Raw genomic sequence first — 16,723 nt, 5'->3', positions numbered from 1 at the left:
GCCTTCGCACCACCGCCAAAAAGTGGGAACCATAAAATCGGCGTGCTACTGCTGTCGCCCATGTATCTGTTTTTGCTTGATGACATGATAAAGGCTGGAGGTCTGCAACTGAGAAAGCAAAGGGTGTGCTCACAGCTGAAAACCACACGCCTTAAGAGTGAGACTGTTTATTGTCATTTTTACTACAGCTCACTTCACCATGAAAACCTCCAATCAAAAACCATCCATTGCACTGCAGGCAAGCCTTGTTCTGTAAATGCTGCATGTCCTTTCGCATTCGTAATATTTTGCCATACGCACATCATAGGAGTTTTGAAGAGCTACTACTCCAGTATACTGATATACAAGACACAGAAAGTATGTTAACGGGCCCTGCTGATTATGTTTTGAGGCTTCCTTATTAATATTTAGCAGACCACGCAATTTGGCAAGTTCCTGTTCGGAGATCGCTGTGACTGAAGGCGGATGCGAAGTGGTGGTTCGCTAGTTCCTTAGGCGATGTAGGTATCATTCTCCGATTGGTTTAAACACAGCCTAGGTGAGATTCGAAAAGTAGCATTCGTCCGCTGAATGCTCCCAAGTCTGTCACACTAGCCTACAGTGACCGGCTCAGGATGAACCCAGCGTGCGCCCACGAAGTGACAGTAACAGCAACCTTTCCTCTATTAGCTAGTACGGCTCGATAACTTCCGTTTTCCGTTTATATGCTAATATTTATCTAGGCCAGCGAGGCCATTGATCTGTCAGTGGCAGTTGATGATTAAGTGCTACACAGACTTTCTTCGATTCCAGCCTTAACGTCAGGGGCGCCGGCGCCACGCTTTATACAAGTGAAGTTTTATTGGTGCCAATACCATGCCTGTCGCAATGGGTTCACTATAGGAATGGTTCCGCACTTTCCTGCTGTCTTTGTGCGGCCTGATAAGGAACAACCATCTGCTGACACTCCAGCAACTGCTGCTGAATGTTTCAGGTTGGCTTTGTTTAACGAGCGCAGATTGATATATCCAACAGCCTGGACCTGGAAGTGTATGCGACTCCTAGTACCAACACAGCTATCAAAAGGAACCAAAAGTTCCCTCTGCCCGCTCAAAGCCTCGTCGAAACATCTCGCTCTGGCATCAAACTACTTTGGGAGCCGCCATGGGAAACTTGTGCTTCCAACAACAGCCACCGACGATGCCATGGTACCACAAAGTCTACATGCTAGACTGCGACCATTGAGCATTCCTCATCGTCGTGAGCTACTGCTGCTCCGATTCCTTGTGGTGAGGTAGGAATGGGTGGTAAATCTCCGGAAGCTCAGCTCCAGGAGCCAGAGGATGCTCCCAATCTCCGCAGAGGTGGCCTGATTGCGAGCATAATATTCTGACACAAAGGGAAAGCTTACTAAATCGAGTCCCAGATAAACATAGACCTCGCGTCTTCGTGTTATCAATGAAACCCTCGAGGATGAACCACTTGCGAGGAGCATTGCTCGAGCTGTGGGAGGTGCCTGGTAGTCATCTTCGATGACCTCCGGGCCTCCAGCACTAAGCTCACACCTCACCGTGGTGCTGGAGTCTAGTAACCTGTTTCTTTCAACAGGTGAAGCTAAGATGAGCTTTCTGTATATAGTGCCATTGCTCTGTATATAGCATTCTTGCAGTCGAATTGGTGGTTCCCCATCAACGACCAAACAGAAAGTTAAGCACAGTACGATTAATTCATGACACAATGAGACCAGCTACCGGGTTCTAATCTTGAGAATAGAGCTCCTAGAAGACTGTAACTTCAAAGTAAGCAGCACAGCTAAGCAATGCAGCAAAAGCCACTTAGTTCCCCTTCTTCCCATCACATCAGGATGGTATATTGAGGGTCCGTATGCCTGCAAGAACGATTTTTGACGGGCTACTTGTCAGTGCAGAAATAGTCGAAGTGCTCTGACTTCCTGTTAACATGTTAATATTCCTGTCATTTTATGACATTCCTCCCACCTGATGCTTGACTGCTTGTGAGTATTTAAGCAGGAGGGAAAACTGGGCCTCCGCTCCAAAAGTGGTTAGACTACCCGAAATGGGAGATTGGCAACTCGGGATCTAGGGAAGGCAATGATTCCTTTAATTCTGGATAGGTTCACTATTCACGGTCCAAATGGTGAGCATGCTTGCTATGTCACAGCAACTGCGAGGGCTAGCCTATCTGCGCTGAAAGACGGGTCATGGGTCCGTTTATTCGAGCTTGATGTAGGCCGGACATTGGCCGCACAGCTCGTCCTTGCTGTGGATTATGTACACGCCCAAGGATTTGTCCATGGAGACCTTCATTTGGGAAACATTCTTCTCAAAGTCCCGCCTAGCTTTGATCGGCTGTCACCCGAACAACTATATGAAGAATACGGGGCACCGGAACTAGAGCCAGTCATTCATCTGGATGGTAATCCACTTCCTCCCGGTGTCCCATCCCACGGCATTGCACCCATATGGCTCAGAGAAGCAAGTGAGAAAATAATGCTTGCAGAAGCCAGGATCTTGCATTCTGACTTTGGCGAAGCTTTTCCATACCCGAAAGAGCTGAAATACACTTCTCGCACTCCCCTCGTCATCCGTCCTCCCGAGGCTCGGTTTGAACCAGAAAACCCTTTATCCTTTCAATCAGATATATGGAGCCTCGCCTGTACAATATAGTCTATCTTTGCTCAGCGGCCATTGTTTGAAGGATTTCTCACCACCGAGGACGACATGACCTGTGAGCATGTCGACGTTCTTGGTACCTTGCCGCCCAAATAGTGGAACAGATGGGAGGAGCCTCGACATAAGTTTACTGAGGATGGGAAGCCCATAAACCGAAACCCATACCGATCCTGGGAAGATCGGCTTGAGGACAGCGTACAGCAACCCAGACAAGATAGTGCGATGACACCTTTTGACGCAAGCGAAAGGGATGCTATCGTTGACATGCTACGGCCGATGCTCTCATCTAGACCAGAGAATCGTCCTACTACTACTCAAGTTCTCAAGTCAGAGTGGATGGTAAGATGGGCACTGCCTGAATATGGTAAAATTCTACAATGAAGCCTTGATGTTTCCTAGAGGTTGCATCAGCAATGGTTTTTAAACTAGGCTCACCTCAGTGGCCAGGCTCATAATTTACAGCAAGGATTAACCAAGGAGTCGGTAAGAACATGTCACCCTCAGCTGTGGATGCTATTGACGTCGCCAACGGCAATTATCGGCCAGGTTTAGGTTTTGGTTCCGTTCGATCATTGGGTGCTCTGAACTGGAAGGACTCAGAAGACGAGCGGGCGCTACAAGGAGCTGAAGTTATTACAGCAGCACTCAAATTCAAGGGGAACCCACAAGCCTTGCATATCATGCCCGGGCAATCCCTGCAATACAAATGCATCATCCCAGTTAACGTGATTAGGGGAAGTCGGAAGTCTAGCTGGATGAACATCAGGGAAAAGCCTTCTCCTACAGGTCCGTCATTCAATGTTTTCAGACCCCGAACTCTCGAAGACAGGCATCAACAGTTCCGTCGTGCATTGAGGGTAGCGGACCTCAAACCTTTCGTCTTCTACCTCCGCCACCTGTGGAAATGTGAGCCTGTAAGTATCCTAATTGCTCCAAGTCGTTCGTGTCGTTCATATTTAAGGGATAATTTACTTTCGTGTCCTATGCGATAACCCTCAATCGTGACCGTCGACTTCAATCTTGTCGGCCGTGGATCATATTACATATTTTAGGTACGTCAACTTGATTCTTTCGCTGCTCCGCGTCCCCTTCTGCATTTAACAACCTTGTCTGGCGCAAGCCTTTTTTTCGATGACTACTGACCAGAATCGTGGACATTATCATTCAGCTACCCTAAGCACTATGCCCTGCCTAAAGCATCGCCGCTCCATGTACCCACCAGCGGAGGACTACATGTCGATAGGATGATCCTGCGTAAAGTGGGCGCAGCTCTCTGCGGGGTGCACTGTGATTGTCAAACCATCTCCAGAGGATCCTTTGACCGCGCTGACCCCCGTGGACTATGACTGTCGAGAAGGAGGTCAAGTAAACATGCGCTGCCAATTTATAACACTGTGCTTTTCTTTATGAAGAATAAAGAAAAGGTATAAAAAGCAACAATGAAGTTTCGTGACATAGTATATTACAACTGCAACAGGTAAATGCACGGGAGGAGATGAGTGTTTGTTGAGTCCCGAACAGTTGGCAGTCTAACCGTCCCATAAACATATCAGCTCTCAAAACGCAGATAAATCAGCTTGAGTCATTCTTTAGGAAAGCGGACAGTTTACATATCCCAGGTCAGTTATAGGCTTCGAACATGAATGGTGTGGTATCTATAGTCGTGCAGCGGTCACATAGCGAGAGTGCGGCATACAACCTGCGGCAGGGATTGTCTATGCTTGCGCATGAATATAGAGTATCCCAACATGTGCATGATGATGCTTTAGAAAGCAGCGAGCTCTTCCATTAGGACGAATGTCCCTAGACCCTAACATTATTCGGGGTCCGCGGACGGCGAGTGACCACCCGGAGCGCCAACCATCTTCCACAGCGGATCAACCTCCGATGAAGGTTCTCCTGTCGGTCTAAACTCGCCCCGAGTCTGGTATATAAAATATATAAATATATGTAACCAAAAGGATAGAGAAAACCCAGATTCCTCAGCTGGCTTCACAGACAATATAATCCTGGATGAGTGTTAAGGCGGCATTCGTTGGGGCTTCCGGAGCCACACTGAGTCATGTGCCAAGCATGGACGTTACCGGGGGGCTATCGCGCCGCTGCCCGTAAGTCACTTAGCCCATTTTCTATCTACTTCGACTTACAAAAATTGTTGTAGTCGTCCGTGATGGATCCAAACTCAGGAAGATCTTGTCAGTTCTCGGCGTTTCTAGCGAGATTGTTGAGTCGCAACTCATCATCACAGAAGATTCATCCCGTGATGTGAAGACGGTAGTTAGGCTCCTTCGCAGCGATCCTGACCTCATCTTCAGTGGCGTTACAAGTCTTCCCAAATTCTCAATAAATCCATTGCGCCCAATTGGCATGCAGGATGCCACCATCATAGGAGACTCTGCTATTGCCCTAATTGATGCTCTCCGTGAGCTGAGATCCACAGGCGGACTCTCAAATGCGCCCCTATACATACCGATATCGTCGGTTGGTCATAGCTCACAGCGAGATCAGCCTCTTCTATCGATTCCACTTTACTTGTGGCTCCTGCCAATCGCCCAGGAGGACACTGCCGTTTTGGAGAAGGTTGTACGTAAAGCAGCCACGGAAGCTAATTCGCCTCTCGGTGGCTACGTTATGCTACGACCGCCGCTGTTGACGCATGGTAAAATGAAAGGGCGTGAATCTGTCCGAGTAGGGTGGATCTGGGAGGATGAGGCCTTCAAGAACCAAGATGAGGAGGAGGAGGAGGAGGGAATTAAGATTAAATGGACTATTAGTCGGCTGGACTTGGCAAAGTGGATGTTCGAAGAGCTTGTTCAAGGGGATGCTCACAAGTGGAAAGGGAAATGCGTCTATCTTACATATTAGACTCCTTGTTTCCGTTTCATTTATTCTGAGTGTCCAATAGCGAGTACCCTGGATAGCTTAGCTGCGCTGGATGCTGGCATGGCTTACAACTGCCTTTGATCCAGTGGCCACATGGCCGCAAATCAACGGATATTCTCTCCGCCGGACCGTAGATTTGGCTGTTTTGTTTGATACGGCCTTACAAATTCCATTTCAGAGGATGTGCTGAATGGTGGTAATGTGTTGAGCAGAGCTGCTAGATAAAAGGAATATTTATCCTCTTCTTTTCTTCTCTTTTATCTCACACACTCAAAAATCTAGGGGCTGGCGACTTTCTACCAGGGCCCAACCAGACAGTAGGAGATGGTCTTCGGTGTAACACATCAAGTTTCTCAATAGTGCAGTCTGTGTGAAAACGAACTATTCCCATTAAGCTCACATTATTGATGCTGAAAACCATCCTCAAGGTGTCATTCCAGCCTTATGAACATCGCACGCCCTAGTATATTATCGATCGAATTAGTCTCTGGAAAGTTAGCAATACTTTTGATCTCTGTACCACAGGGGTTCACTCCCTCTTAATCTTGAATCGCTGCGAGGCGAACGTGAGGAGTGGTCCATAAATACTTTATGATATTTATCCAAAATTGACCTCATATGGAGCATATATCTTGAGTGGCATGTTTTCTCCCACAGTCTCGGCGATTTTACGTCCGACATACACGATGAAGCACTGACACAAAGAAATGGCGAATGCACCCAGAAGGTTCCAGGACCAGCAATCCTTGCACATGAGGTGAAAGGAGATGCTAGCTTGTTGACAGAACAAATGCTAGACAGCCCTGATGGCGCGATAGTGGACTCAAATTGATCAACATCCTTTATTTTGCAGCCTTTCCCCCGATAAGCAAGGGTAAGCAACAAGTCGCATCTGAGGTTACATTGCATCCATTTACCTCAAATGCTTCTGTCCAATAAACCTCATTTAGCACTTCCTTGCTAAATGCCAGTACTCGTTGCATGATCATGTTACCGACGGAGTCCGTCCTTTGCCTAAGAGCAAAGAACAGATCTCGATGACGCGACCAGCTGAGGGTCAATAAAAGGGGACCATCCATCTCGTCGTCTGAGGAGCTGTCAACCAGTCTCATCGTACATCAAGATGTGTATGTTCGTCCGGCCCCTTGCCTAGCTCTACTGACAATACCAGCTCCACCAGGTGATTCCATTACCGGCAACACGATAACCTCCGATTCGATCAACGCCAAAGGCGACCTTGAAAAACACGACTACGAAATCACAGCTACATCGACGGAAGTTGATGACTACCCTGCTCCCACAGAAGAAGAAAAGGCCTCCCTGCGCAAAGTCCCCGCGTCTCTCCCTCTGGTGTCGTTCTCGCTTTGTATTGTCGAATTCGCGGAGCGCGCATCCTACTATGGCGCAAAGAATATCTTTTCGAACTTCATCCAATTTCCTCTGCCAAAGGGTATACTCCCTGTGCTCATCTAAAGAACAAAAGCTCACCGAAGACAGGTGGAAATGGAGCCGGCGCTCCTCCGAGGGGCACACAGGAGACGGCCGGTGCTTTGGGGATGGGCCTGCAGGCCAGCTCAGGGCTAGTCCTTCTGTTTGCCTTCTTGGCTTATGTCCTGCCTATTCTTGGTGGATGGTAAGTTAATCCTCATTTGGTAGACTTTTCTGACAGTGTAGGTGGGCCGACGTCTATGTGGGCCGGTACAAGGCAATTTGCGTTGGTGTAGCAATATGCGGTGTCGCACATATTATCCAGATCATCGGCGCCATACCCTCCGTCCTCCAGAAAGGGCCAGCGCATGCTGCACCTCCGTTTATAATCGGCCTTCTCCTTCTGGCGCTTGGGGCTGGGATCTTCAAGCCCAACATCGCACCCACGATCCTCGACCAGAATCGCCAGAAGAAGCAGTACACTAAGGTTCTGAAGACAGGAGAGAAAGTCATTGTCGATCCGGAGTTGACCACCACGCGGACGATGCTGGTTTTCTACGCGTTCGTGAATATTGGTGCTTTCTACATGCTTCCGACTGCGTATGCAGAGAAATATGTTGGGTTCTGGTTGTCGTGGGTGCTGGCTGGAGCGATATACTTCCTCCTCCCGGTTGTGTTGGCGTTGGTCTATAAGAAGACGTACAAGCAGCCCCCGAGCGGCAGTTCTGATCTCACCAAGGCCGTGAAAATTATCTCGACCGCTCTCCGACGCAACAAATACCGCGTTTGGAAGAAGAATTTCTTTGATGCCGCGAAGCCTAGGGCGCTTGCCGCGGAGGGCATTGAGGTAGATTGGGACGAGAAGCTCGTGGACGATGTTCGACGGACCTTAGGCAAGTCAATTTCTAACCCTTCCAAATGCTAAGCCACTCTAACAATCAGAATCGCACAGTGGCTACTGAAGTTTTCTTCTACTTTCCCATCTGGCTCCTGAACGACGGCGGCATCGGCTCCGTCTCCACTAATCAAGGTGCCTCGATGACCACCAACGGCGCCCCCAATGATCTCCTGAACAATTTCAACGCCTTGACAATCATCGTTACGATTCCATTCCTCAGCCACGTCGTCTACCCCACTCTCGCGCGGTACAAGATTTCTTTTGGCCCCGCAAGCCGGATTACCTTTGGATTCATCCTCGCAACCATCTCCGGCGTCATCGCAGCGATCGTCCAGTGGCGCGTGTACAAGACCTCACCTTGCGGCTATCAGGCCTCAACCTGCGACGACGTCAGCCCACTAAGCATCTGGTGGCAGATCCCGAACACGGTGCTGGGCGCGCTCTCGGAGTGTTTCTGCAATGTGACGGCGTATGAGCTGGCGTATTCGCGGGCGCCGCCGAGTATGCGTGGCCTGGTCATGGCTATATTTCTGTTTATGAATGCGCTATCCAGTGCGCTGGGGGAGATATTGATTCCGGCGACGAAGGACCCGTGGCTGATTTGGATCTGGGCCGCGCCGGCTGTTGCGTTGGCTGTGCAGACTGTGGTCTTCTGGTGGCGGTTCAGACACCTGAATGATGAGAAGTTTATGACAGATGAGAAGGATTATCACTAGTCATATACACCCCCCACAGCTTGTAAGGGTATGATTGAAAATGGACCGCTCGTCGATAACTGCGAATCGAGATCAATAATGCAGGAACTTCTCACTCTTCCACTCGCCGCAGAACGCCACTCATTCCCTGTACTACTGACAAGTCACCCCCGCCTACAAATATCCACAATTAAAACGAGATCCTCAAGACTCAAGGTCGACGAGGACTACATGCTCTTCCCATCATACTCATGAACCTTCAACGCCTTGATATCCAGCCCATGGATCGCACGCACCTATATGGTCAGCATTCCATCGCAGCCAGTGACCGAACGAACATACATTAACCGCCGTAGGCTGATCCTCACCAGGAAGGGCGGACTGAGCATACACGCTCGTCCCACAGGTCCGACAGAAGTAATGCGGATAATTGCGTGATGCAAACCGGTATTCCTGCTTGTATTAGTCCAGTGGGCAGGCGCCAAGAACGGAGGCTATACTGTTACTGCATCCTTGTCCATCTCAAACGTAATCTTTGAGGTAGGAACGTAGGTGAGCATGTAGCCGTTGATATGGCAGATGGAGCCTGGGTCTGTCAGCCCGGGTGATGATTGGACGGGAGGGAATTGTACAGTTGCATGAGACGACGTCTGTGTCTTCGATTGGAGGGGAGGTAGAGAAGGAGAGTTTGACCGCGCCGCAGTGGCAGCTTGCAGTGTAGGATTTCTGATCTGACATTGTGAGTGACGCTGTTGTTTGTGTTTGGATGCGGGGGGCCAGCTGACTATTTATCGGCAGCTCGTATCTTCAGAGGTTATACTTAATTGTTGAATGGTTGTTGGGACCCCACCGTCAACGGTTTCCCTGGATGTTCAGCTGGCTCGTTACACAAGGCTTAAAGTCATAGACCTCGGCTCCGAATACGAGCTGTGACTCAATCTAGAGAATAGATGTATTTGATTGGCTATATAGGATATGTGGCCAGTCTATTCATCAATGTAGCTATGGTAACGACTCATTCTATGCAGATAGCTTTCCTTGGCCAGCAGGCAATGGAGTAACCCGGACCAACCCTAGGGACCCTTTCCCTAGGCTGACTGAAAAAAACGTCATGAAATAGATCAAGCAGTCTTGGTTAAGGCAGCCAAAACCACTACCACCGCAGATGAGAGATCTGCATCTTCTATAGACTAGGGTTTACTTGCAGAGCCAAGTGGGTGGACGGCACTTGTGCTTGTGGGTCGGGAGAAAACACATCCTCCCTCAGCGGATATCCAGCAATCCAGACCCCTTGGAAGAGGGCACCCCACCCCATCCCATCCCATCTAGCCCCTCCTTCTCGGAAAAAAATCGGTTGCAGTGATTGTATACAGGCATCAGCTGTAGTTATAGCTGCTGATCTCCACCTAGTGACCCTTGAGATCACTGGGTTCCAAGCGCAATAGAGTGGGTGATATTAGAGTCAGCCAGTATCCCTAGATAACAGAATCTGGCTCGATCCCAGGAGCACCACTCCTGGGGAGGATGGCATATCCCCAAGCTGAAACAATACCTCAGGAAGCCTGATCATTGTATGGAGGCGAAGCATTATGTGGAACTGGTCCATGTTAGAGTGGTCGTGGGTTGGGTTATGGGTACCCACTTCACCCACATTATGCACGTGATCCTAGTCCTAGTCTATACTACTTTTAGTAGGCGGAATAATCACACTCGAGAGAACCTAGGATTCTGTCGGTCACGTGATCCTAACAGGTTACCCATACCCATATGGGTTTGATGCGAACAACCCATACCCATGCAGGACATCGACTGCGCTCACAGGGCTGGCCTGATAACCTAGCTCGCTGGGTAGCCTCCTTTGTCACAGGGCGAGTGGTACAAATCCGCATTGACGGTGAAATAGGACCAGCAACAGAAATACTCTGCGGCCTGCCACAAGGTTCACCAGTATCCCCTATTCTATTTATGCTCTATCTAGCCCCCTTATTCTGGCTTGGAGTTCCAAAGTCCAGGTTTGGATACGCGGACGATGGAGCTATCCTGGCAATCTCACCGTCTATTGAGGCGAACTGCCAAAGCCTATCCAACTCCCTACAAGAAGCCCTTGACTGGGCCGCTACGGAGGGGATCACCTTCGCGCCAGATAAATATGAACTGATCCATTTCTCACGCCGCAAGGCTGACCAGGATCCAAGCCACACACCAAGCATCGTAGCAGGCCCGGTCACAGTCTCCGAGAATACAACTCGCCCTTACCTGCGTTGGCTGGGGGTCCTCTTTGACAAGAAGCTCAGCTTCAAGTACCATGTCAGGGAGACAACCTCAAAGGCTCTGACAGTTGCAAATGCCCTCCGTGGCCTCGGGAACACAGTCCGGGGAATCAAGCCCTATCTCATGCGACAGGCGGTGATAGCCTGTGTGCTCCGGAAAGCCTACTTTGGCGCAGAAACCTGGTGGCCAGGTCGCTCGCGCCCCTGCCCCCGTGCAGGCTCTATCTCAAACCAGGTCCAGGGGCAACTTGATAAGATAGCTAAGGTTATACAGACAGGTGCTAGAGCAATTCTCCCTATCTACCGCACAACTCCCTTGCCTGCTTTATACCGGGAATCAGGGCTCCTACCAGCAGAAATTGAGCTTGATCATATAGCTACATCGGCCGCGATCCGTGTTCGTCGCCTAGACCCTTACCATCCCCTGCGCAGGAGGGCAGCAAAAATTGCACAGACTGGCTGGGCAACTAGCCGTTTTGCACGCCGAGTACTAGCCCTACCAGAATCAGAGCAGATAAACCCGCTGCAATATCCCCCTTGGCTCCCAAGGGAGGCACGGGCGGATGCTCAACTGCGAATAAAGGCACCTAACGGACTATCCAAGGAGCAGGCAGCTACCAACTTCCAAGACTTTTACTCCTCTCTCCCAAACACTGATATGAAAGTCTTTACAGACGGGTCTAAATTGCCTAACGGAATGGCAGGTGCTGGCTTTGCTCTATACCAGACAGGAAGACTATGTCTCCAATCATCGTTTTCTCTCGGGCTAAATAAAGAGCTTTTTGATGCCGAAGCAGAAGCAGCTCTCGCTGGTATAAAAGCAGCCATGCAGTATCATACTGCACGCTTTGCTACTAACCTCTGGGTCTGCCTAGATAACCTGGAAGTGGCCACTCGCCTGCTCTCGCCCTTTGCAGGCTCATCCCAAGAAATTTTCGAGACCGTCCGAACCCTGGCCTCGACCTGGCTTGAGCGGGAGAGGTTCCCCTACACTGACGGGGGCTCCGTACGTATCTGCTGGGTCCCTGGGCATGCGAAAGTCCCTGGGAATGAAGCAGCTGATCAAGCCGCGAAAGAGGGAGCTGCCTTAGAACCCCCTATCTCCCAAAAACATTCTTTTGCCTCGCTTAAGCGTCAAACAAAGGCTGCCATGATCTCTGGCCTACAGAAGCACTGGCAAGCCGTGGCCCCGCAGCCCTACCAAGATCTTTGCATCACCTCCTCCCCCAGGTGCCCTGATGAGCTACGCCTCCCGCGCCACCTTCTCGGGCGGATCCTAGCAGCTCGTACAGGGCATGGTGATTTTGCAGACTATCATGAGCGGTTCAACCATGAAGACGCCCATCTTCATTGCCGGTGCGGAGCCAGGAAGTCTCCAGTGCACTTCTTCTTCTGCCGAATAGTTAAGAGACGCCTACCCCAACCCCTAGGGCCCCCCTCCGAGATGATTCCCTTCCTTCTGGGAACTGCAAAAGGTGCAGCAAAGCTGGCTGCCTGGCTATCACAGACTCGGTTCTTTGATGATATCTGTCCAAGACGGCCCCTGCCTGAGCACGCCTGAGACAATACAATCCTTCTTTAAAAAAAAAAAAAAAAAAAAAAAAAAGAGGAGGGGGGAAAGCAGAGACGCGGAGAATTGGCGGATCATAGTGCGGAGATGGATCCATGCAGCTGGCATCGCAATTTAACCTACTATAGCAGACCTTCCCCATGACTGAGGCAGCTATGCGAACGCGCCAAAGTCTCTTGTTTGTACATAGAACTAGCAATAGTTAGAGACACCCAGGGCTCACCCCCTGGCGGCCTTTGCCCCGATTGGGGATAGTGGAAAACGTGCAAGTCACGAGCCACGGCCGTAAAATACATACACACACACACACACACACACACCCATACCCATGCAGGATGGGTCAGCCAGTCTAGCTGGATAGGTTTCTCACTGGTGGCTATCGGCAACCACAAAGCTAATCCTAACCCAGCGTACCAATGCAGTAGATGAAGATGTAGCCAATGATGACTTGCCCTGATGCAAGACCTATCACATCCCAGCTCAAACATGAGGACGACTTGCAAATTTTTCAGTAGTGAAGCAATGTCTCGCCTATAAGAACTGGCAAGTCGGGATGTACCGTCGTGAGCAATATGATCTTACCATTGCCTCAAATGTGATGTGCTAGTCGGCCTACGCGATGGCAATAATTCTCGGAGAAACCATGTCCAAGTCCTACAGGGTACTGTTATTAGAGGTTCCCAGCCGACGGTCTCAGCACATTTGGCAAAGACCAACTAAAATATTCGAACTGGAGACGCCCATGTGGAACGACGCCACTGCAGGACCGCGGAGTAGTTTTCAATCCCTGGTCCTCTTCACTTAGATATATTCTCGGCCAAACCGTCCAATGAGTATAGGTCGTAATAGCCAGCAAAGATACTCCCGGTTACTGATTTGTTAACCATGGGTCTGTTAGAAGTTCCCGGGCACTCTGTCTTTCCTCTGGATCCCATCGCAACATCTTTCTCACAAACTGCATGAACATCTTCTTATTTTCACCTTCGAGGTACTCTTCCGAGTCCTCCAATGAGCAGTGGGGTACTTCTATTGCGACGTTCCATCGCCCTATTTCTAAGTCAGCTGGAGTTCGAATGGATCCATTATGATGAGTAGGTTACCCATGGAGTCCCAGTACTTCCGACTCTGAGGAGCCTTGCGAAGGAAATCGAGGGGCGGAGGGCCCAGTATTGCTACCATTTCGGCGAGAAGATGTGCGTCCGAGTGTTCCCCGTTGGGTCCTCTACCATCGAACAAATGGTGATCTTCAAATAGATCCCAAAGCTATCCTTTGTCAATAATTCCTCATGGCATACAGAGCAGTAAAAAAGGAAATGTTGTCCTTCACATACCAAGGCTCCAACATTCCAAATGTCAACTTTCGACGTCCAACTCATCCCAAGGATGACCTCGGGAGCACGATAGATATCTGGTTGAATCAACCCATTGTGCACATCTTCTAGACGAGCTTCTCCAAAGTCCGACAGAAGTGGCATTCCAAAGCCTCTCCATCCCTTCTTACGATGGAACGGCCGCGATTGATAGATAACATGGCTGCTATCCAACTTCCGCGGGCCGGGCTCAGCTGCCTCACTAGTGTCCCACTCGCGAAAAATTGAATCATCCTTTGAACTGATAAGAATGTTCTTGGCTTGTATATCTTAACAGGATATCAGCTCTGGACAAACAGTATGTGGTTTGGAGAGACACAAACCAGTGTGTATGACATGGGCTTCCGAGTGCAGATAGTCAAGAGCAAGTAAAAGTTGCTGCAGTGCTCCCTTTAGTAAGTCTTCGGGAAGGCTCTGTGGGTTCAAGGTAGCTTGAAAATGCAAAAGACTCGTTAATAGCGGCTCATAAACAATGCACTGATGACTACCACCAGGTCCTGTGATTTTGAACTCCTCAATCATTTTACGGACAAGAGAGCTGCCGGGATGATGTGTTTTCACACTTGAGAGATGCTTAAGCACCTGGACTTCCCGATTCCCCTCAGAACTGCGGATGTAAATCTTCAGGGCAATGTAACAATGATGACTACCTTGAAAATTAGCAAAGCCATATCACTGTTGAGGTAGTAAAGCCATGGAATACTGGAGGTCACGGCCAAACCAGACTGTTGAATTTGCGCCAAAACCCAACTTGCTGAGTACCTGATATCTAGAGCAAAACACATCCCCAAGTTTAACAGGGTAGAAAAGGCCTCGCTCAAATGCAGGCATTTGCTCTTCCTCGATTTTCATGACGGAATTGAGTATGGGAAAGTTGGAGGATACAGGTGCTCGTGGCGGCGATGGAGCCTGTCGAAAACATCGACTCAGTCGATGGAAGGGAGTCATAGTCGAGCAGGTGACTAACGACAGCTAGAAGTATTATTATCAAAATAAACTAGCTGTAAGCCAATTCCCCCACATCAATATAAGATTCTAATTGCTTTATATGTGTAGGTTTGCAGGATGGAGAAAACAGACAGTCCTGTGCTATGTGTCACGGTCATGTGGTTGATACAGGAATGGACTGAGCGAGTCCCATCAAAAAAAGGTATAGCCAAGCTTCGATAGATCAATTCTATTTTCAGCCCTATGGGTATACTGCCCCATAGTTTCTGACGGAAATGGAGATGCCACCATCCTTATACATTGATTTTATGACCAGGTATTGAATTAGATTACCGCTTGTCGAATGGAGAGGATCGACCATCGTTTGCTAAATGATGCTACTTATGCAGACTCATTTCAGCAATATTCTAAAGGAGACTTTGTGAGTTTGATTCCTTGTGTCTTCTTTAGGCAGAAAGCAGAGAAGGCGGTGACCATGTATATGCATAGGAAGATGTAAGAAATCATACATCATGTAGTTAGAGCTTAGGATATCTCTACTCAAGATGTATGGACCTGTATATGCGCATGATATTCGTCTGGGTTGGGTCAACCAACAGCATTGAGCCAGGATTCAAGCCGATCTGTGGGGCTGTGGATTGGTCCTTGCACTTCTCGGCCATCCGTCTCATCAGCATCTATACCACTCGTCTTCTTCCCATATTTCCCTCAGCCAGTCGTCTTGATTAACGCTCTCAAGAGGTAGGCCCTCACCACCGACAGAGAACCATCGAAAGATATCCAAAGACGCTTCCCATGATGCTATCTGGTCAAGTGTACTCTTCTCAAAGTCCCTCTGCGCCTTGATGTCGAAGTTCAAAAAATATATTCAGGCATGGCTCGCGTCGGTTGCTCCGCAAAGCCGCGGTCTTGGATTCTAGTGCCATCTTCCAGGTGCCACTCCCAATAATCATATTTGTATTCATGTCGAGGGCACTTCAGGTGTGCCAAGACACGGAGAGCACAATCTTTGACAAGAGATGCCCCACAAGGTGGCCAAGGTGTGGCAGGTCTGCACCAATAGCATAGATCATCTTCCTCGGTTGAAGGGAGGTGCATTAACCGCCAAACATCTGCTCTCAAGATATACTGGGGGTTGTCGCAAGTGTATGGACCTGAGCCTGGAAGATCCATGAAGCTTTGCGGACATCCAGTCCAGGGAAAGGCGAGCGGATCGAGAGGAGGACGGCCTTTTCTTACTCTGTTGAGTATTATTGGGCCTTAACCACTTGCGACAGCTCCAAATCAGAATGCACTGAAATTCGGCTGGCGGATTGCACCAATAAAGGCAAGAAGACCCGGATCACTTTCTTCCATAGTAGAAGACTCGCCTAGGACCTCGTTGAGCACAGGAGGTAGCCACCAATGTCTGATCAATACATCAGCTGGAGCTGGAGCCTCCCAAAGCTAGAACGGAATGGATTGCGCATATGGGAATTGGCGCGTCAGCGCAGTCCTTGGAAGTTAATGCTGGAGCATGGTCAGGGTGGTTCAAGTCATCATTTACATATAGGTGCTGGGAAATGCGTACAACGGAGATAAAAGCAACTATTTTCGCTGATATTTTTTTTTGACAAACTCAGAAGACCATCCTAGTCCGTGGGATTCCTCACAAGAGAAGAGGAGGGAAGTCACCAGCTCAGGGTCTGCACATATCCTCTAAGGCAGGTGATGCAGGGGAAAGAACGCAGGGATAAGGATTGATAACTATCTGACTGATCGCGGGGAGACAGGGGATTAACACCCTTATTGTTTACCCGATCATCCTGATGATTGGCCACGTCTACGACAACTAGATATCGCACTATGTTGGTTCGGAGACGACACCTTCCCCTCCCCAAAGAGGTGCAAAAATGAATAGTTAACAGAGGCGAATAGGCATACCGTGTTAGTGTACTCGGTATCTATTAGTTCATTGCTACTACATATGATTTACTATATCTTCATGTT

At 49.2% G+C, this 16,723-nt stretch overlaps 5 protein-coding genes across 5 annotated transcripts; 4 read left to right on the top strand and 1 right to left on the bottom strand.

The window, feature by feature from the left end:
• Positions 1-3,163: 3,163 nt before the first annotated feature.
• On the top strand, positions 3,164-3,639 carry AFUA_4G00850 (uncharacterized protein; the record flags this gene model as incomplete). Its single annotated transcript, XM_741278.1, has 2 exons — positions 3,164-3,586; positions 3,634-3,639. The coding sequence occupies 2 exons, from the start codon at positions 3,164-3,166 to the stop codon at positions 3,637-3,639; spliced, it is 429 nt and encodes a 142-aa protein (XP_746371.1).
• Positions 3,640-4,734: 1,095 nt separating this feature from the next.
• AFUA_4G00840 (uncharacterized protein) lies at positions 4,735-5,537 on the top strand (the record flags this gene model as incomplete). Its single annotated transcript, XM_741279.1, has 2 exons — positions 4,735-4,780; positions 4,834-5,537. 2 exons carry the CDS (start codon positions 4,735-4,737, stop codon positions 5,535-5,537), a joined length of 750 nt encoding a protein of 249 aa, XP_746372.1.
• A 1,055-nt stretch (positions 5,538-6,592) lies between these two features.
• Positions 6,593-8,597, top strand: AFUA_4G00830 (putative MFS peptide transporter; the record flags this gene model as incomplete). Its single annotated transcript, XM_741280.1, has 5 exons — positions 6,593-6,611; positions 6,727-7,005; positions 7,053-7,188; positions 7,230-7,860; positions 7,926-8,597. The coding sequence occupies 5 exons, from the start codon at positions 6,593-6,595 to the stop codon at positions 8,595-8,597; spliced, it is 1,737 nt and encodes a 578-aa protein (XP_746373.1).
• Positions 8,598-10,343: 1,746 nt separating this feature from the next.
• On the top strand, positions 10,344-12,407 carry AFUA_4G00820 (uncharacterized protein; the record flags this gene model as incomplete). The annotated part of the gene is made up of 1 exon (XM_077804500.1): positions 10,344-12,407. One exon carries the CDS (start codon positions 10,344-10,346, stop codon positions 12,405-12,407), a length of 2,064 nt encoding a protein of 687 aa, XP_077660648.1.
• A 2,196-nt stretch (positions 12,408-14,603) lies between these two features.
• AFUA_4G00810 (uncharacterized protein) lies at positions 14,604-16,538 on the bottom strand (the record flags this gene model as incomplete). Its single annotated transcript, XM_741282.1, has 2 exons — positions 14,604-14,748; positions 16,531-16,538. The coding sequence occupies 2 exons, from the start codon at positions 16,536-16,538 to the stop codon at positions 14,604-14,606; spliced, it is 153 nt and encodes a 50-aa protein (XP_746375.1).
• Positions 16,539-16,723: the final 185 nt, after the last annotated feature.

The sequence above is a fragment of the Aspergillus fumigatus genome, chromosome 4 (assembly GCF_000002655.1).
Source record: "Aspergillus fumigatus Af293 chromosome 4, whole genome shotgun sequence".
Classification (NCBI taxonomy): Eukaryota; Fungi; Ascomycota; class Eurotiomycetes; order Eurotiales; family Aspergillaceae; genus Aspergillus; species Aspergillus fumigatus.
This window is presented reverse-complemented; position numbering and strand designations above follow the sequence as displayed.